Source organism: Diabrotica virgifera, chromosome 1 (genome assembly GCF_917563875.1).
Source record: "Diabrotica virgifera virgifera chromosome 1, PGI_DIABVI_V3a".
Lineage (NCBI taxonomy): Eukaryota > Metazoa > Arthropoda > Insecta > Coleoptera > Chrysomelidae > Diabrotica > Diabrotica virgifera.
This window is the reverse complement of record NC_065443.1, coordinates 305,645,363-305,667,875: the sequence shown is the minus strand read 5'-3', so window position 1 is coordinate 305,667,875 and position 22,513 is coordinate 305,645,363. Positions and strand designations below refer to the sequence as shown.

At 31.0% G+C, this 22,513-nt stretch overlaps 1 protein-coding gene across 1 annotated transcript; it reads left to right on the top strand.

The window, feature by feature from the left end:
• Positions 1-1,321: 1,321 nt before the first annotated feature.
• LOC126885918 (programmed cell death protein 6) lies at positions 1,322-21,903 on the top strand. The gene is made up of 5 exons (XM_050652724.1): positions 1,322-1,480; positions 1,557-1,700; positions 1,757-1,863; positions 12,298-12,566; positions 16,249-21,903. The coding sequence occupies exons 2-5, from the start codon at positions 1,642-1,644 to the stop codon at positions 16,348-16,350; spliced, it is 537 nt and encodes a 178-aa protein (XP_050508681.1). The 5' UTR covers positions 1,322-1,480; positions 1,557-1,641; the 3' UTR covers positions 16,351-21,903.
• The last annotated feature ends 610 nt before the right edge of the window (positions 21,904-22,513 follow it).

Genomic DNA, 22,513 nt, shown 5'->3' with positions numbered 1-22,513 from the left:
ATCCGAAAGTTAGCCTAAGAAGCTAACGAAGATGATTTTTAAAAGATTTGGACTGCCACCGATCCCTTTATGAAACTCTATCCGCACGTGTATGCCTCCAATATTCTAAAGCTGAAAAATATTTAGATCACTGACATATTAAATCGCTAACGCCAGTAGTTTTGTTTCGTCACGGGACATGGGAATTCGGCCATGTAAATGATTCATTTAATTTGTAATCTGGATATTGATTACACTATGTTTCTCATGTTTCTTATCTTTTTCAATGTTTTCGTTCATAGTATACCATGGAAAATGTGTATTATGCACATTCCTTTATTGATTGTGTTTAGTCTAACTCGACGCTTTTATTCACCCATTAGTGTTCCAGTGTTTAATACTGTAGCTAGCATCTTACGTAATTATTTTCTCACATAATAAACATGTTTTTAAATTTTTATTTTGAATTTTTAAAAAAATTTTTCACTTTCCGTTGGTTCGGATTTGCGGGGTTCGGATTTGCGGGGTTCTACTGTAGTACTTAGTAAGTATTGATAATACAATTTAAAAATACAGGTGGTACCAAAAATAATAAAAATAACTGTAGGTGGTACATCGCTCAAAAAGGTTGAGAACCGCGCCATGCAAAAATACGTTTACCAGTTTTATGGCCAGTTTCACCAACGACAAATAGTAGTTTAAGGTTATATGAATAAAGTTATTCGACCAATAAACTGACGTTTCTTCATTTTACTAACGTCAAATAAGACTTATTTTATTTATTTATTAAATAAATACTTACTCTTCGAATTAATTGGCAAGTTAATCTCGTTGTAAATGTTTATAAGAAAGTAAATGAGCCAGTTTAACTTTAAATTATCAAAAGTATATTGAAACAAAATATAAATAAATATAAACGTCTATTAAATTTGACTCGACGAATAACTATGTATTCATTGATTTATTTGTTGTTGGTGAAACCGGAACTTAGTGCTGCAATATATGGGAGAATGAATGAATATGAATGTTCTGAATTCGATACCATTTGTCAAAAGCCTGTCCTGTAGTGAAAGTAGTTTGTTTGTATCAGTTTGTATAAAGCCATTTGATCTACTATTGACACAGAACACTTTGTTTACAGAAAGTGGAAGTACAGTGTGACCAACCTCTTATATCTAATTAGAGAAAAAACGAATTATTTTCAATAAAAATCACCATACATTACGGTTGTTTAACTCTCAGTATTATTTGAATGAACTCTTTTCTTATAAAAACATTTGTACTCGACGGCACAAAGATATTGCAACATATTACTTTGATATTTAATTCTTTTTATCGTATGACGTGGCCATATGAGCGTTTTACGTAGAAAGTGACAGTTAGTAGGTTAGTCCGGTTAGTGATTAGTGACGTTTTACGTTTTAGTGACAGTGACGGTGGGTGACTAATAAAATAACTGGTACATAAAAAAATCCAGTGCATAAACAGTACATTATTGCAGGTAATTTGGGTGGATTGTTTACCTTTTAGCTTCTGGGATCTGTTGTTGTATGATAATCTAAAAATAACTCTTCCAGATTTTTTTCGAATTGTGCAATCGAGTAAATAAAACGAGCCGCGTAACCTCAAAAAATTCCAGTTTTATAAAAACTTCAGTCCACAATGAGCCAATTTGCCTCAGCGATGCCCAGTAGGCAATTTCTTTGGGATGTATTTCAAAGGTTAGTTAATTAAGTGCTTCTATATTGCTTATTTTACATAAATCTTGTACTTGTAGGGTTGATAGGGATAGAAGTGGATTCATTAATGCCGACGAACTTGGGTCCGCCCTTTCTAACGGAACCTGGAGTCCCTTTAATCCAGAAACTGTCAGACTGATGATTGGTAAGTTTTTAAAGGTTTCTAGTAACAATTTTGCCTCCGGCAATGTGAGTATGCTATTTATTAGACTCCAAACAAAAATGCTACTTAATAAAAAATGTTAGTGAAATTTACAGATTTGTTCCAAAAGTGGTGTTTCTGATGCTTAAATATGTACCTAAGGAGTTTGAACATTTTTCCTATCAGTTTACAGGAAAAATACTGTTGAAGGTAGTTAATGATTTGATTGTTAAAATGTTTCATAAGTATATAATGTTGTTGCTAATGTGTGAACTTTGTAACTTGTCTATTTAATTGTGGTTTAAATTTTTTAACCCAAATTAAAGAATATATTACATGAAACTGTTGCTGATAACAGCTGATAGTGCATGAGTTGATTATCTTCACATATAAATAGATGACTTCCTGTAAACATGTATTGCGACAATGTAAGATTATTGGTGATTGTCCTTTTAACAATGGCAACCAGTTCTTAATGACATTTTGTACCATTATTTATTTATTTATTTATTTATTTATTTACGGGCCTTACCCATTATTACAAAATAATTTAAGAGCTAAAATAAACATTAAACCTCAAAATTAATTATAAAAATATGTAAATATACTTAATTAAAATCACAAAATGGTAACATTACACAGACAATGATAGCATTATCACAGATAATAAATTGACAAATATTATTTGGACACTAAATCACCTAGCTACCTATAAATATCCTTATAAATTAGTGTTCTTCCCCAAGCGTTAAATCCTTAATAAAGCACATAAAGCGTCTTTGACTTATACTGAAATCAATGTTTGGAGATAAGTTATTGGCTGTCCTTACAGACCTTGAACTAAAACTATTAAACTTTACATTAGTTCTACATAAAGGTTGTTGAAACATGAGGTGAAATCTAGTATTCCTTGACGGCACTGCCAAACCAATACAGTACAGTAGATCTGGGCAATCAGCAATACCATTAAAAATTTTGTAAAGATTCTGTAAGTCCCTACATTGCCTGCGAATCTGAAGAGGGGGAGAGAAAATCTCGTGTGAAGTGAATCATATTGTAATGGTAGTTATCAGAGGGATCCACACCAGCCTTAAAGGCCACATACTGCAAAAATCTTCTTTGCACATGTTCTAATTTGTGTACGTGGCATGTATAGAGGGGATTCCAGACTGAAGAAGCATACTCCAATAGGGGTCTGACAATGAACAATACAATAGGCGGATTGCTGAGAGATTTGTGAAATCTCTTGTACATCTCTTGACAAAGCCAACCATTTTAAGGGCTCTAGAAACAATCTCTGCGATATGAAATCTGAAGGATAGAGCATTGTCAAATAAGACTCCAAGATCCTTAGTAGCTGACATATTGATCAAGATGGGGTTAGAAATTGCATAGGAAAAAGCCAAGGGGATACGCCTTTTAGAGAAATACATAGTGAGGCATTTTTTTGGGTTTATATCCATGCAATTTCTTTCACACTAGTCCACAAGTCTGGACAAATCTGACTGCAAGTTGATACAATCAGTGGTAGAAGAGACAGTCTTGAAGCATTTTAGGTCATCAGCAAAACATAGAAATTCGAAATATTGAAAGCAACTCTGGATGTCATTTATAAAGATGTTAAATAACAAGGGTTCCAAATGAGCCCCTTGAGGCATACCAGAAGGTACTTTTATCTCCTTAGATTTAAAGCCTTTGGCCTTTACTATTTGAGATCTATCAGACAAATAGCTGCCGATCCAGCTCAACAAACCACCACCCAAACCTGCTGTCCTCAGCTTATCCAATAAAATTGTATGATTTACCCTGTCAAATGCCTTAGAAAAGTCAGTGTATATACTGTGTACCTCACCACCACCATCCAAGACACTTGACAGAAACTCACTGTAAACTAGTAAATTAAGCTCAGTAGACCTTCCATTTAGAAATCCATACTGCTGGGGTATTATTGTTGATGATAACACTGATGTAAGATATTTTGTTACTATTTTTTCAAATAGTTTTGGAATTACATTTAAATTGCAAACTGGCCTATAATTGCACACATCAGCTTTATTCCCTGATTTGTATATGGGGGTCAAGAAGCTAGTCTTCCAAAACTCAGGAAAATAACCAGACTTTAAAGAAGAGTTAAATATCATATAGAGAGGACGAGAAAGTACGAAACTACATGATTTTAGAATAATGGGGGTATTCCATCTGGCCCTGGACTCTTGTTGGTTTTTAGATTACAAATCTCTTCATAAATTGTTGAAATACTGATTTGAAGATCATTTATGCTGATATCATTAAGGATAAAGATTCAACCGCCTGACAAACTTTTGTTGAGTAAACAGTTTTAAAATAATCTGCAAATAAATTTGGAAGATCAAGCCCCAGTTGGCAACTCACCTCGTAAAACATTTCAGATGGTAAATCATTAGATTTTCGTTGTGAGTTGACATAGGACCAGAATTTTTTCACATTACTCTCATTGACAATAGCATTTTCTGAGCTGGACACAAATTCATTGTAACAAGTTTTAGATAGGACTTTACATTGTGATCTTAATCTTGAAAAAGTAATATAATCATACTTACTCCCAGATTCTTTAAACGCTTTGTGTGCTTGCTTTTTTTAAAATAATAACATTTTTTAATTCTTGAGAGAACCATCTTGGAAAGTATCCTTGAGACTTTCTTTTGTGGTACTACCATGTGTATAACTGTGTAAAGAACATCATAAAAAATATTAAGCATATCATTGATAGAATGTTTTAATAATATCATGTCCTAATTAACCTCTCCAAGATAGCTATTTAACAAATTAAAGTCTGCTAACTTGAAGTCATAATAATATTCATCCTTGGTTGCATTAAGTACATTAGTATGACTATCTGATATTCTTAATGTTACATTAAGGGGTGGATGGTAACTATCCTCAGGGACCAGAGCATCATCTGCCAAAGTCACAACTACTGAAAGGGCATTCGAACCAAAAACCAGGTCCAGGGTTTTGCCCAAATGGTTGGGAACATTGTTAAGTTGGTACAAATTGTGAAAAGCACATAAGTTTGACATCATCTCAATTGATTCGGCATCCTGGTGCAAAGTATCTGGAGAGTAGATGGCATGAGAACAGAACTGGTCAAATGTCCATGAGGCCTTCGGCAAGTTAAAATCTCCAAGTAAGATCATTGGGCATTGGTACTTCTCCGAGAGGCTGTCAATATTGTCACTGAAAAGTTGGTATTTTTCTGGAGATGATCTTGGTGGAATATATACACATCCTATAACGGTTTTATGAGAGCCAGAGCCAATTTGAACAACTAATTGCTCCAGGCCGGGGCTTGACTCCACCAATTGAGCAGGGATATTCTTAGCGGCAGCTATCAACACACCAACACCCCTTGAAGCATCACTGGTAGTTGCATTACGGTCCCTTCTATATATATTATATTCAAACAGCCCAAGCTCAACATCAGAGATTTCTTCTGATGTTGAGTTGATTTCTTTCTTTCTGTTGATAAATTCAAATTTAAAAAATTTAAAAATACCTCCAATTTTCAAAAAAAAATGTTTTTTTTTATAATGAGCATTAAATATCTTCTGCAAAAATGTGTACTTAAAAAGATTTGGAAACATTTTGTTGAATTTGGAAGCCCATGCATTAACCACACATTACATGAGGATGTCTGATCCTAAGACTTATACTCTGAACGGACAAAAAAACACATATTAAAAATGTGTATAATCAATGGCATACATGCGCACCGTGTACACATTGGTGATGGCATCATGTGGCTCATATGTATGCTATCCTCACCAAACATGTTAACACATTGTCTGCCGTGAGGCATAAGTGTTGTGCTTCATGTTGTTTTTGATGACAGCCGTGTGACACATCTTAGTTGTCTTGGCATAATTCTTCATTATAGCCGTGTGAGCCACAGTTTTGTCTCAGTCCTATATATGTTATAAGAGACTGAAGGATCATGGCAACTTGGCCTGTCAGACTGATTTTTTTCAATATGGCAGTCAACGTGTTAACTCTATAATTGTCTAGCCTAGATGATAATTTATAATGTTTTTTTTTTCTACATTTCAACGTTTAGATGATACTACACTTTATGGTGCCATTTAAGAAAAATATTTATAAAAATTTAAAATATTGTAGTGATTGGTTTATAGTCAGTTGTATTGCATGTTGAATGACAAACCCTACCCATCCAAAGGAAGGTTAAGCCTTAAACTAATTAATTATCAATTAACTTCAATTACCAAAATTTATCTAAATGTAAATCCTGTTAAAGGCCTTAGTAGTATGTTTTATTGATCCCTAATCTGCCTTATCTCAAAGGTGCATAAAATCTGTCTATCTATCTAGGTGCATAAAAAATAATTGTTGCTATATCCAGGCCATATATTATTTATTTACAATAAATTTTTCGTTTATCTGAAGGTCACAGCAATTGTACAAATGTTTTTTTTATTGTAGCAATTGATTATGATATGGTGACTCATACATTATTGGAGTTAGTGAAATAGGAATATATTTAGTATAAAGTTCACTTCAAAAATGGTTGCATAATTTCTTCTTTCAATATAATACAACTATTAAAAAATATTCTATAAGTAAATGTAAAAGATATAAGTAGGTACATATTTATTAAAGGGAATAAAACAAAATATATTTCTGTAGATTTATTTAAGAGTGTAGGCGCAAAATTTTGGGCCAGTGCTTTTTAAATACTTGCATTCATTTTTTTTTCAAATCCTGAGAAAAATAATAAATATTTTTGAAAAATTTAAAGACAGCATGAAAGATTACATTATTATCGAGGGCCAAAAGTCCCTTAGAATAAACAAAGTTTCTTTTGAATAAGATAGGTATTTGAAATTAAAAATCACACTCAATTTTCTCTTTTTTCTTTCACCTTTTTAAACCTTTTTCACCTTCCTTCCCTGTAACTTATTAAAATAAAAATTATAGAAGTTTTCAGGGACTTTCGGCCCATGACAATAATGTAATATTTCATTCTGCCTTTAAACTTTCAAAAATACTTATTAGTTTTCTCAGGATTCGAAAAAAATTATTGTATTTAAAAAGCATTGGCTCGTTTAATCGTATTAATTGAGCATTGTAGATTCTAAATTTGCTATAGAAATTGTTTTTTGTTTCACTTAGCATTCCGTCTTATGTTGCTCAGGGCCTATTTTACCACTAGGCCCGTGAGGCACCTGCCTCGGGCCCGCATTTTAATGGGGCCCGGAAAGAACACTAAAAAAAATTTATTGCTATAGCAAAATAAATTTTCAAATTTCTTTCATTTTACTAACAGGAAATAATAAATGATAACAATAAAGAGATAAGTATATTCATAAACCATAAACCATTCTTATCATAAAACTGCAATAACAGTAGGTAGATTGCTTGTTGGTATCAATAAAAATAAACAAAATTGTTAGACACCCCTCCAAAGGGTGGTTCACAAGAGGTAGGATTAACAAGAGGTGTCTTCACTATTATCTTATGTCTAAACATACCTACTACGCATATTTGTTCAAAATGCACTTTTAAATCTAATTTTTCGTTTGATGCAAGTTTCTGCAAAGATAAGGTCTTGCTTGGTTTTATTAGTTTCCAGTCCGGTGCTTTTAAGTTCAACTAATCTATTCATAAATCAATAGTAGTTTTATTAAATTTCTTTAAACATTTATTTTTCTTAACCGATCGTTTCGTTATGATCATGAGTTACAAAGAAGTGGTAGTGAAAAACGAAAAAAGCAAAAATTAAGAGAATAGGAAGCGCAGGCATAAAAAGATTCAATATTATCATTTTTTTATACCCCACAACAGTCCGTAAAAGGAAGTTCGTCCTCCCATCCTGTTGCTGATGACTCCACTGCTTCACACTGACTCCACAACCAAAGAAAATGATGACTCCACGGTTGATGTTCAAGCGACTTCACTTGACACATCTCCGTTATCTTGTATAGAAAACGACGATGCCAGTACTAACTCTTTTCCTAGCGATATATTAGATTTATCAAAACATTTAAATCTGGAATTTCAACAATAATTTATAAATAATCGATAGAATCAAAATATTGATAAAATGAGTGAGTGTGTTACACAATTGGATAATAATAAAACAAGACATTTGCAAAGTGCGATTTTTTATAAAACTAAACCTAATGGGGAAAATTCTTCGCGAATGGTTAGTGAATAGTCCTAAATGAAGCTGTGCTTATTGTTACGTTTGTAAACTCTTTTCAACGAAAATTGTTCTTCTAACTTCCGATGGGTATAATGACTGGAAAAATATCAATTGGACGGTTATTCAACATAAGCGATCAGCGATCACCTGAACATATTTCATCAATAATTGATGCGTTAGTCAAGAGAAGTAGTACAGCAGGACAAATTGTAACATTAATGGAAAAAAGTTACTTAGAAAAAAAAGGAACATTGGAGAAACGTTCTTCAACGAATAGTAGCCAATCATTACATTTTTGACCAAGAACGGTCTATCCTTTTATGATTAAACAACCAAATTATTTACAAAAGTAAATCGAAATTTTTTAAGTTGCTTAGAGTATTTAAGCGAATTTGACCCATTTTTAGCTAGTCACTTACAAAAATATAATGGCGTTGGTAGTGGAAACCTCAACTACCTCCCATCATCTACATGTAACGAATCTATTGCTCTGCTGGGAAAACAAGTTCAGAATGTTGTAATAGAAGAAATAAAAGTGGCAACATACTTTTCTCTTATATTCTACACCCGATATTTCACATATTATTGATCAATTAATTTTAATAATCAGTTTTATGTGCAAGCGACTAGAAAACTGTATTTCTTTAAATATATTTTTTTTTATTTAAATTTATGTGTCTCGGCTGCAATGGCCATTGGCACAAACTATATTGAATATACAATAATTAATTACAATGAGGACTTATAACTAATACATTTAAGAAAATTAGTATTATTAAATTCTATTTAGGGACCCGAAAATTTTGTAGTGCCTCGGGCCTGATTTGAAGTAAAAGAGGCTCTGATGTTGCTAGGTCAGCAAGAACCAGTTTATAAGATCCTAATGACATTCCGTTTGAGAAAATTTTCTACAAACATTAAAACTCTTCCTACTGACGGCAGTGTTTATTCCATACTTCTCCGAATTCTTCCGATAGTTGATCAATCAGCAACAGAGTAGGGGAAATTATGTTCGGAGTAGTTTATGCACTTTTTGTAATTTTAGAAATCAATCAAAGTTTTATGTACTTTTGGAGACATAGGTTGTTAGGCATACAACTAATACAGTACATGTTGTTCTGAAGCTATTTTCTTGTGGCATTTTTACAATTTTAACTATTTATAATGGGAAATAAGCCACAATATTATTAAAAAATGATTTTTATTAACGTTTCGACGCCCAAATCGGGTGCCGTTGTCAAAATACAAAATACTACTAACATAAACAAAAATGTTGTTGCTTAGTAAAAAAATTCTTCTAATAATTTATTTAATTTGACTCATTTATATCGGCAATTCAGATACATATGATACATTTTAAAGTAGAAGACTTTAAAATGTTATTGCCAATATTTATGAGTTGCGTTCCTGGGACGACTTTACTGAAAGATAGTTCATTCGATTACATGAAATCAACCCCAACTCAAGAATATCCGTCACAAAAAAATCATAGCATGTGATCTGTCTTTAAAAAGACAACCACATGCAACGGTGACATTAAAATTCTCGCGTTAGAGATCTCATAGTAAATCACGAGGGAAAACCAGGAAAAAACCTCGTGATACTATCCCGACATCGTAAGTATTTGGTCTTACATTTAATTTACTCTCAAAATTAATACCAAATTCTGACTTTACTATAATTTTGTTTAAATTATAAATAATGTTAATAATACATGGATATATAAGTAATACTAAAATATAAAATATGTACTAACTCGACTATTGACTTACTAATTGTGGTATTTTCTTTCTATTGACTTCCTCTTTCAGTATGGGTATCCACATCCTACTGCATTCCACCGAGGAATTTGCGACACAATTGGTTTCGTTTAGCATCATTAGAGCCGCTTCTTTGATTTTTCTCTTTTTACTATCTGTTTCTTTCAGGACTATACTTGAATCTCTCCACTGGTGGAGAGATTCAAGTATAGTCTCTTTAATATATTTAATATAATATATTAAGTAAGATCTCTTTCAGTGGAGAGATTCAAGTATAGTCCTGAAAGAAACAGATAGTAAAAAGAGAAAAATCAAAGAAGCGGCTCTAATTATGCTAAACGAAACCAATAGGGAACTTGCATAAATTTTTAAATTCGAAAAAAATGTTATAAATCACAACAGAACATAATTTAAAACATGTATCAAAGATAAAAAAAGTTTTGTTTGTCTTTCGTTTGGCCCCTAAAGACGATTAAAAATTCAAATTAAAACAGGTGGTCCAAAACGCATAGTGACGTCATATAGTTGTGCATGTACATTCTGCACCAACAAAGTAAACAAAATTGTATATAATTTTAAATTAGACGTTATAAACGTCAGTAGAAAATACAGTTATGTAACGTCACAAGCGTTTTTGATCGTTTGAACTATTTTACATTGGCTAAGGGTTCTTCTAAACCAAGGCCAGAAAACAGAACAAAATATATAGATTTTAAATTATCTTCTAAGTTATTATGAGGTTTTACCGCGTGAAAGTTTGGAAATATTATTTTTAAAGGAAACTGAATAATATTACGTAATAAAAAAATGAGTAAGTTCCCTCATAGGTTTGGCATTCGATTTGACACTGACACTAAGTTTTATAAATATATTTGATAATTTATAATAAATAATAAATATTTTATTGGGGTTTTGAATGCTTGTACTTGTACAGAATGGCACTAAACAATACTTATAAAGTTTTTCTTTATTTTCCATATTAATTTTTCTCTTTTTTCCTTCAAAAACTGTAAACTCCAATCCCAACAAACTGGTATATTTTTTATATTATTACAATGACATACGATAAAAAAATGTCATTACAATATAAATATTTTCCCATATTTCGCGACGATGCTGTGGCCAAATACCCAAGTAGGTGGAGGCCAATAAACTAAAGAAGAAGAAGAAGAATATACTTACATATAACCCTCCCACATCACTGATATAACCATATAAAAAAGTAATGTAAAACTATGTGACGTCACGGGCCGTCTGAACTACTTTAAAATAAAGAAGACTTTAAATTTGTATTTCTAAGTTATTATGAGTTTTTGAAGCGGGAAATTTTGGAAATCTCATTTTTATACGAAACTGAACATTATTATGTAATAAAAAAAAATGTGCAAGTTCCCCATTGTGTCGCAAATTCCTCGGTGGAATGCAGTAGGATGTGGATACCCATACTGAAAGAGGAAGTCAATAGAAAGAAAATACCACAATTAGTAAGTCAATAGTCGAGTTAGTACATATTTTATATTTTAGTATTACTTATATATCCATGTATTATTAACATTATTTATAATTTAAACAAAATTATAGTAAAGTCAGAATTTGGTATTAATTTTGAGAGTAAATTAAATGTAAGACCAAATACTTACGATGTCGGAGTATCACGAGGTTTTTTCCTGGTTTTCCCTCGTGATTTACTATGAGATCTCTAACGCGAGAATTTTAATGTCACCGTTGCATGTGGTTGTCTTTTTAAAGACAGATCACATGCTATGATTTTTTTGTGACGGATATTCTTGAGTTGGGGTTGATTTCATGTAATCGAATGAACTATCTTTCAGTAAAGTCGTCCCAGGAACGCAACTCATAAATATTGGCAATATCATTTTAAAGTCTTCTACTTTAAAATGTATCATATGTATCTGAATTGCCGATATAAATGAGTCAAATTAAATAAATTATTAGAAGAATTTTTTTACTAAGCAACAACATTTTTGTTTATGTTAATAGTATTTTGTATTTTGACGACGGCACCCGATTTGGGCGTCGAAACGTTAATAAAAATCATTTTTTAATAATATTGTGGCTTATTTCCCATAAATAGTTAAAATAATACAGTACATAATATTTTGCAGTGTTCATTGTATACCTGGTAAATTTTCGTTGCATCTACTTCGTCGATATCGTTGAGAAATCTGCAGAATGTATTTCTGTCATCAGTACCATAACCATAACTATATACCAGATATATTTTTTCTGTTACCAAAGTTCCTTTAAACTCCTCGTCCATGACTGTAAACCTTTTCATCCACCATTGTTGGTACTAGGACTTGTTTAATATTTTTATTTTCTGAGATAAATCCGTAATATCATTATCCAGAATATAACAAACAAAATAATAATTACAGTTTTTGTAAATTTTTTTGATGAAATAACATATATACAAATGGTCCTATGAAAGTTGATAATCCATTTCTTATGTTTTAGGTATGTTCGATAGAAACAATAGAGGCCAGGTCAGTTTTGAGGATTTCGGAGCTCTTTGGAAGTATGTCACAGACTGGCAAAACTGCTTCAGATCTTTCGATAGGGATAACTCAGGCAACATAGATAAAGAAGAATTGAAAACGGCACTTGTGTCATTCGGTTATAGACTCTCTGATAGTTTAATTAATATTCTTCTTAGGAAGTTTGATAGACATGGTCACGGGACAATACTGTTTGATGATTTTATTCAATGTTGCATTGTATTATATGTAAGTACCTATATTTTATCATATTAGACTTATTGTGATAAATGTTCTTGTGGTTTTTTCCATCATCTTATAAACAATTTACACATAAAAAAATTTATTAAACAACAGTGGCTGCTCCTGGTGTCAAGTATAGGGGGCGCATAAATATGAAGATACAAAAATAGATAACGATGCAAGACTCCACAGGAGACGTAGCACCGCAGGTGAAACTTTTTAAAGTTCCGTCAAATTGTGCATCGATAGTTTTTATCCGTTTTAATATAGACAATTGCCATTTTGCTTCTGCTGTAGTTATTGCCATCGAATTATTTTCAATCAGTGGACTGTTTCAGAAACTTCATGAAAATCTAATCTTCTATAATATTTTCCAATAGTCTCCTTAATTTTTTTTAAGGAATAATACTTTCTATTTCCAAATAATCTGTGAACATACGCCGTCATAGTATTACAAACTTCCTCCACAGTGAAACATACGAATTTCTGTTATCTGCCTTCCTTGACTTTTTAGGTTGGCTTTTATCAGTATATACTAATAATTTGGTTTCCCGGATGGCGTGAATATTATCTCTTTCTTTTTGAATTTAGTTTTCAAATTCAGCCAGCTTTCAGTTTTGAATAAAAAACGGTACGTGGGATGTCATTTGTTAACCTTAAGGGAGCTCGCAAACCAAAAGCGATATCCTTACATCGCATAAAATACATTGCGAAAAGATACGCACTGACTGTCACATCTGGTTTTCGGTGAACAAAATTCCACCGAAAGTCACCGAAGGTTCACCGAAAACCAGGGCCCGGATTACGTACACTCGATACGCATCGTATCCGCCATGTTTTACCATAGCGCCTTATGGGAAAACATGGCGGATACGATTCGTATCGAGTGTTCGTAATCCCTATGCTGATGTGACACTCAGTGCGTATCTTTCCGCAATGTATGTTATGCGATGTAGGGATATCGCTTTTGGTTTACGAGCTCGCTAAAAGTCTTTCTTGTGGTATCAGATTGTTTTATGTCGATTTTCTATCCTTCTATCATTTATTCCATAAATAATATACAAATACAGAAGTTAGCTCATATATTTTGGAGTATTTTACTGATATATTTGTACATTTCAAATCAGCTGACTATGTAACGTCATTGCTCACTTGCAGATTTTTTTCTTATTCATCAGCTTTAGTCCAGGGCGGATCTGTTTTGAGATGGACGTTGAGAGGTGACTCAAATTTTTTTGCAGAAATTGCTTGAAAATAAATCAAATAATAATATTTGAGTTATCTTCCCTCTCAAAAAGGTCCGGAACATTGTTTAAATAATCAAAATGTCAAAAATTGAAGGAAAAATTCGATTTTTTCTTCGTTTTTTGATTATAACTTTAAAAGTATTCATTTCCGAGAAAAGTTGTACTGACATAAAAGTTGCGTATTTAAATTTTCTACAATATAAAATTGGTTAAAAATTTAAAAAATAGTCACCCTAGTTGCAAAATATCAATAATTGCGAAAAAAACATACAAAAACAAGTATTCGCATTTTACGTTTTTCAACCATTTATGCTACACTTAGGACCTTTATATTTCACCCAGAAAAACTTGATGATACAGTAAAACAATACTGTAAATTTCTTTAAGATCGGTTTAATAGATTTTGCAAAATAAATTTTGCAATCCAGCTTTCGCAAAAAAAATTCATTTTTTCAAAATGTTACAGGACTGAAAATAAAGCAGCTAGCAAGTTACATTTTTTTTTGCTTATAGAACTGTACTTTACCTTTCATATGCAATTTTCAAAATTAAAATCGATTAATTACCACGGCGCCAGAAAATTTTTGAAATAAACAATAATTTTTGGTGCTACGCGCAGGACAGCGGTGTTCGATTCACACAAGTTGATTTCCACCAAAATTTCTTCCAATCTTTATCTAATATATTATTTTCTTACTCTATATTTTGTTGTATTTTAATATTTTAATTCCACAAAAATCAAACTAATTTTATTATTGTTTGTGAAATATTGTTTAAACAATTGCATATGTTTAAAAATAATAAACTTTTATTATTTAAGTTAAAATATATGAACAAATAAAGTTTTTGCTAATAAAAGTGTTATTTCAAAGGATAGAGTATGTGTTTTTATTTTGCAATAAACAAATTTATTTATTTATATCGAAATGTAATAAAAATTAAAATGTATCAATAATTATCAAAGGTCATTGCAATGCCCAATCAGAGCAAACTATCCGCTGTCCTGCGCGTAGCACCAATAATTAATGTTTATTTTAAAAAAAATCCTGACACCGTGGTGTTAATCGATTTTAATTTTGCAAAATTGCGAATGAAAGGTACAGTACACTTCTATATACAAAAAAATGTTCAACTTGCTATCTGCTTTATTTTCAGTCCTGTAACATTTTGAAAAAATAAATATTTTTACGGAAGCTGGATTTCAAAATTTATTTTGCAAAATCTATTTAACCGATCTTAATAAAATTTACAGTGTTATTTAATTATGTCATAAGGTTTTTCAGGGTCAAATATGAAGGTCGAAAATGTAGCATAAATGGTTGAAAAACGTAAAATGCGATTACTTGTTTTTGTATGGTTTTTTTTGCAATTATTGCTATTTTGCAACAAGAGTAACTATTTTTTAAATTTTTAACCAATTCTATATTGTAGTAAATTTAATTACGCAACTTTTATGTCAGTACAACTTTTCTCGGAAATGAATACTTTTAAAGTTATAATCAAAAAACCAAGAAAAAAATCGAATTTTTCCTTAATTTTTTGACATTTTGATTATTTAAACAATGTTCCGGACCTTTTTGAGAGGGAGGATAACTCAAATATTATTATTTGATTTATTTTCAAGCAATTTCTGCAAAAAAATTTGAGTCACCTCTCAACGTCCAAATGTACTAATATTTTTACAGATGCGCCCTGGTCTACTTATCAACTAAACTATACATTCCTTTCCACGAACACAATCGTATTGTATAAGCCACTTTTAAGTTCACTTTAAAAACAATAATTTTATTTACTTTAATGTAATTTAAAACAATAATATAATTTACACCTAGAGTTAGTTCAAAACAAAACCCATAGTGGGTGTTTACTATTTGAGTAACAGCTAATAAACAAACTATCACCTGTCTTGAAGACCTTACTTACTCCGTGGCATTACAACCATTTGTGGCGTTACAACCCTTCGTGGGTTTTAGCTGACTTAACAACATGCTTCCATTCCTCTGCCGTGAGCAATCTCCATTCAATTCTCCAGGCCAATAGCTTTTAGGTCTCCTGCTATATTGTCTTGCACCGCAGTCGAGGTCATCCATGTGGTCTTCTTCCAGTTGGAACTTCTACCCATACCAGCTTTACTATTCTTTCATCAGAATTTCGTCTATGTTACTGGCGGCCAAAGGTTTTTAAACCGTTTTGTAAGTGGCTTTTTGCAAATGTTCAAGTATCATTAATGATGGTCTAATAAGACCGAAACGTTTTGAAAACAATTGTGATGCTTTTGTATATTTTCATTTTTTTTAAATATCAATTACACTAGAAGTTTTATGCTTCTTTTAAGTTTTTTTTTTCAACTTTATATTCTCTAAATATGTCCTCCGCATATTTGCATATTTTATCATTTTTTTTTAGTATAATATTAACATACTCTATTTCATTCTTTTTAGACACTCACATCCTCCTTCCGCCAGTACGACACTGATCAAGACGGCTACATCACAATCCACTACGAGCAGTTCTTAACTATGGTATTCAGTTTAAAAGTTTAGTACGCTTTCAATCAGCTTTTTAGTCAAAGTTTACGAAAGAGACAATGATCATGAAACAAATAATGTGTCGCAAATGAACTCAATACAACTTTTTGTATATACAAACACATTTCCAAATAACTTCTACAACTTAGGATAACTTATTCTTAAACATTTACACCAAACTCTGCCCGGAATTTGAAATATCTGTACTAATATTGTTTTGGAAATCTTTCAAAGAACGGATTAGTAGATAGTACCCTAACTCATCATCGTCATTGATGAAAGATCGGTTGGTGATTTTTAAGTGTCATAGAGAAAGAACAGTATTCAAAAAAGTACAAAATAATTGCCAAATTTTAGCTAGCTACCTGTTTATACAGATTTTATCGTCAATAATTTTATAGCTCAATTTTGTACCGTAGGGTAAATATTAACATACAAAAAAACTTAAAATAAAAATAGATTAAAAAGACATGTGCACCCGCTTAACAACACAACAAAGCGAAGCACAACAGGGCGTTTACAGATCCTAACACCACTCACAGATGGAGAAGTCACACCTTGAAGAGGTAAACAGCATAAACGAGGTTTTCTTTACTTGTGAAAATCTTAATGGCACACTTGGTCAATTTGATGAGTTGATATTCGTTTGGTCATCAGAAATAATACCAAGGCATCAGTAAAACTTGGTTTTAATAAATAATGCTACTAAAAAACCTGTAAGGGTAAGAAACCGGTTCAAATACTCCTCCCTGCAGCATTTCTGCTTCAATTCTCCTTCTGCTTTTAGAGTTAAATCCGTTTTTCCGTTGTACTTGGAACATAATCATTATATGATCTTTATATGATGTATGTGTATATATTTTTCAATTCTTGCGGTTGAAGATGTCTCTCTTTTCAAGTACTTTTTTTCACATGTTTTTCACTTTATCCTTATTGCTCAAACATTAACCTTATTATATAAAGTATTGCCAAAGCTCCAATTTTAACAAATAACTACAGTATTCTGAGATAACCTAAGATGTATGCCATAAGTTCGAGAAAGAACAATAACATCCGGCTCGAAAGACCAATGTATAAAAGAGAAGGGGATTGCGAATTGCGACAAACTTCGTCATAATCCTGTTTACTGTTTTAATCTTGCTCCGGGATATTTAAATTTCTCAACTCCGTTGATGAGTTGCTGTTTATTTTCAATTGTTCTTTTATATGTGACTGCTGCTCTAATCCTCTCACGATTTATTAATATTGTTCACTGTATGTATTGAGTAAATTTTATTAATTATTTAACTAGTTAATCTTGTTTTTAACGATCTTTGTGTTTGAATTACAATGATTTATATACAGTGGTATTAAAATATTGGATTCATTTGGATTACAATAATTTATATACAGTGGTATTAAAATACATCTAGAATAGATTAAACAACATGACTTATAAATTCTGGGTTCATTTAGTTATGAAATATGATCTGATAGATTTAAAAACTTAATTTGTATTTGAATTTTTCATATAAAAAATTTAATGGAAACCTCCCAAATTTAGCTGATTTTTAATCGGGTTTTGCAGATTTGTAGTCAGGTTTACCAATTAACGTTTAATAAAAAAACTTTATTGTTGAAAAATGTGTATATAGAGAAGAGTCACTATATGTAAGGTGCCTTGATGAAATAATATGATGTTCCACTAGCAGACCAGTTTTACAATTGTCTCATTTTTTCGCGTTTTGCGAAATTTAGTTTTAGTTTACTTCGTACTGTCATTTTTTTGGTAGAAAATAGTTAATCATAAAAACATATCCGCAAAGATTTGTGGAAAAAATGTGAGTCAGATCAATGAAGAGATTGCCAATTTTAACGTGAGAAATTTAAATAAGATAATAACAAAAAATTAAATACGTAATTAAATAATGTCATATTTTAAAAATGTTAAAAATAAAAAAAAACACATTTAAGTAAGCACTAAATACTTTTCAAAAATACTCACCTATTACACTATTAAAGAACTTAGTCAAATGAAGGTCTCGTTTAATTATTTTAATTTTTGGGATACTATCTACTGTTCGTTTCTTATATACTACATATTGTAATGTAAATGGTTCTACCTCAACTGATTACATCGCTTCTATAAAAAAAAGTGTTAAGTTAAAAGTGCTACCAAATCGTTCGGCGAAAAAAACCTTTATACTACTAATTTCTTGCTGGAAGTCTGTATTAATGTGTAGAAAACATGGTAAATGGCATGAAGCCACCATCTTGAAATGGGCGAGCCTAAATTCTTTATTAAGATACAGCATTTTCTCACGGTAACCTTGCTGCAAAATACCTCACACTTTACAACAGTTTCTATTTCATTAAGTCAGTGTTTGGTCTATATTATCCCTAAAAAGACATAATAAGGGGCTATCCTCGTGTAAAAGTACGAAATTCATATACTTTTATTTTGGAAATTTCTAAAATAAAAAATACTGTTCCAATTGTTTTCAAAATTTGCATGAGCATTTATTATAAAAAGAAGTATATGTAGAACAATTTTCATAAAAAAATGTTGAACATTAATCGATTTATGCGCCATCTACAGGCACGGTGAAAATAAAAAAAAATGGCTCCACTGCTGCAGTGATTGGGACTAATAGAGATCCTGAAACATAAAATTGCAAAGTGATTATTGAAATATAAGTTATTTCCTATATCATCAACTAAGATTTTTGAAAAATATTCAAATTTGGAAAAATGACGAAGTGTTGAAAATTTATTGTGTTATTTAAGTGTTATTAAAATTAGTTAAAACATTTTCAGTTTCAAAAACCGCCAAATTGACATTTTTTATCCGATTAAAAAACCTATAGTTGATGGTATAGAAAATAACTTATATTTCAATATTAACTTTGAAATTTCATGTTTCAGGATCTCTATTAGTCCCAATCATTGCAGCAGTGGACCTATGTTTTTATTTTCACGGTGCCAGTAGATGGCGCATAAACCGTTTAATTTTCAATATTTTTTTATAAAAACTGTTTTAAATATACTTCTTTTTATAATAAATGCTCACGCAAATTTTCAAAACAATTGGTATAGTACTTTTTATTTTAGAAATTCCCCAAAAAAAGTATATGAATTTCGTACTTTTACACTAGGATAGCCCCTTAAACTCATGTGTACGGCGTGATGCAAGGCACATACATTAATTCCATGTTGCAAGTCTATATTAGTTTTAAGAAAACTTACATAAAACATGTAGATCTTTTAAGGGGGGTGTCCAACATTTTTATAGAGATAGAACATTTTCTCATGCCAAACTGATTGCAAACGCCGTCTGAATTCTTTATTGTTACAGTTTTTAAATATTTTTTATTTCATGGAATAATTGTTTTAATAAGCCTAAAACGCTATAAAAACGAATTAGTCCAGGGCGGATCTGTTTTGAGATATACCTTGAGAAGTGACTCTATTTTTTTGCAGAAATAGCTTGAAATTAACCTATATAAAAATAACTGAGTTATCCTCCCACTCAAAAAGGTCCAGAACATTGTTTAAATAATCAAAATGTCTAAAAATGAAGGAAAAATTCGATTTTTTCTTCGTTTTTTGATTATAACTTTAAGTATTCACTTCTGAGAAAAGTTGCACTAAAATAAAAGTTGCGGACATAAATTTCCTACAATATAAAATTGGTAAAAAATTTTTAAAATTGGTACCCTTGTTGCAGAATACCAATAATTGCGAAAAAAAACATAAAAAAAAACAAATATTCGCATTTTACGTTTTTCAACCATTTCTGCTAAACTTGGGACCTTCATATTTCACCCAGAAAAACTTTATGATATATGGTAAAACAATACTGTAAATTTAGTTAAGATCGGTTCAATAAATTTTGCAAAATAAATTTTTTTTGCGAATAGAAGAATACTGTACCTTTCATTTTCAATTTGCAAAATTAAAATCGGTTAACTACCACGTCAGGATTTTTTTTAAATAAACATTAATTTTTGGTGCTACGCGCAGGACAGCGATGTTCGATTCACACAAGTTGATTTCCACCAAAATGTCTTCCAGTCGTTATCTAATATATTATTTTCTTACTCTACATTTTGTTGTATGTTCATATTTTAATTCCACAAAAATCAAACTGATTTTATTATTGTTTGTGAAAAATTGTTTAAACAATTGCATATTATGTTTAAAAATAATACACTTTTATTTTCTAGGTTAAAATATATGAACAGAGAAAGTTTTTGCTAAAAAAAGTGTTATTTCAAAGGACAAAGTATGTGTTTTTATTTTGCAGTAAACAAATTTATTTATTTCGAAATGTAATAAAAATTAAAATTTATCAATCATTATCAAAGGTGATTGGAATGCCCAATCAGAGCGAACTTATTCGCTGTCCTGCGCGTAGCACCAAAAATTAATCTTTATTTAAAAAAAATCCTGACGCCGTGGTAGTTTACCGATTTTAATTTTGCAAATTGCAAATGAAAGCTACAGTATTCTTTTATACGCAAAAAAATTCAACTTGCTGTCTGCTTTATTTTCAGTGCTACAACATTTTGAAAAAATGAATTCTTTTTGCGAAAGCTGGATTGCAAAATTTATTTTGCAAAATCTATTAAACCGATCTTAATGAAATTTACAGTATTGTTTTACCATATAAAGTTTTTCTGTGTTAAATATGAAGGTCGTAAGTGTAGGATAAATGGTTGAAAAACGTAAAATGCGAATACTTGTTTTTTATGGTTTTTTTCGAAATTATTGCTATTTTGCAACAAGTGTGACAATTTTTAAAATTTTCAGTTAATCGTATATTGTAGGAAATTTAATTACGCAACTTTTATGTCGGTGCAACTTTTCTCGAAAATGAATACTTTTAAAGTTATAATCAAAAAACCAAGAAAAAAATCGAATTTTTCCTTCATTTCTTGAGATTTTGATTATTTAAACAATGTTCCGGACGTTTTTGAGTGGGAGGATAACTCAAATATTATTATATGAGTTATTTTCAAGCAATTTCTGCAAAAAAATATGAGTCACCTCTCAACATCCCAATGTACTAATATTTTTACAGATGCGCCCTGATCTAAGTATATTTGATTTGGTAGCACTTTTTTGTTTCGTTATGTGATATGTTTCATAAATCTGTCATACAGCATTTACACATAATCTGTGATTTAATGATGCTGTTAGATCTTAACCTAAAAAATATGTTGTTACTCTTTGTCACCTAAATTGTATGTTGTTTTCTCTGTTCCTTAGGTTTAAGTTTACTCTCTAAAGTTATATTTTGTAATAATTGATATAAAGACATTTTTTTGCAACCTTTTATTGTCTCATACCGTATTATGATTTATCTCATGCTTGTACTTTGGAGTATAAATTATCAGAAAACTGTTGAAAACTCGATTCTTGAATTTCAGAATCCGAACTATGTGAATTTATCTTTATAATTTGAAGAACTATTCTGATTTTTTGTAATATTTGATATTGATGTTGACTAGTATGTATAATTTCTATCTTTTATAATATGTATTTTTGGATCTAAGCTTTTAATAATAATATATATGTTCAAGAGATTGACGGTGTTTTTATTCTACCGTCCCCATTGAAAACGCAGCAAATCACATTAATAGAGAAATCATTAAGTGAAAAGAATCACTTACATTGGAATCACAGGTGAAATGAGATCATACCCCACTGCAGCCTTATTGGTTACTGGGAATGATAGATATTCTACCTCTACATATAAATACAAGGATAGCTCTAGAAAGCCCCTTTAGTTGAACATGGTATCAGTAATCTACTCTATGTAATAGGAATCATCAACAATTTTAATTGAAAATAGGTTTATTGTAACGTTTCGATTTTCACTTCGGAGATGGTTCCAAAAAAAAATAGTTTCAGAACCAGACCAGTTCAGACAATGTTCTCAGTATTTAAAACCCGATGACCTGACTACTCACATCCTTGCCAACTCGAGATTTGATGGACTGAAACAAAACAATCTCTTGCAAGATGCTGAAAGACTTCTCACTATGGATGTTGCAGTTTCGAAACTTTTCATTAAATATTAAATGGGAATTATGTATAGGTACGATGTAAAGACCAACCCATCTAAATGCAGAAGGTATAAATCAAAGGAGAAGGAAACACCATCAACTGCAAGAATAAGCGATATCGGCTCAGT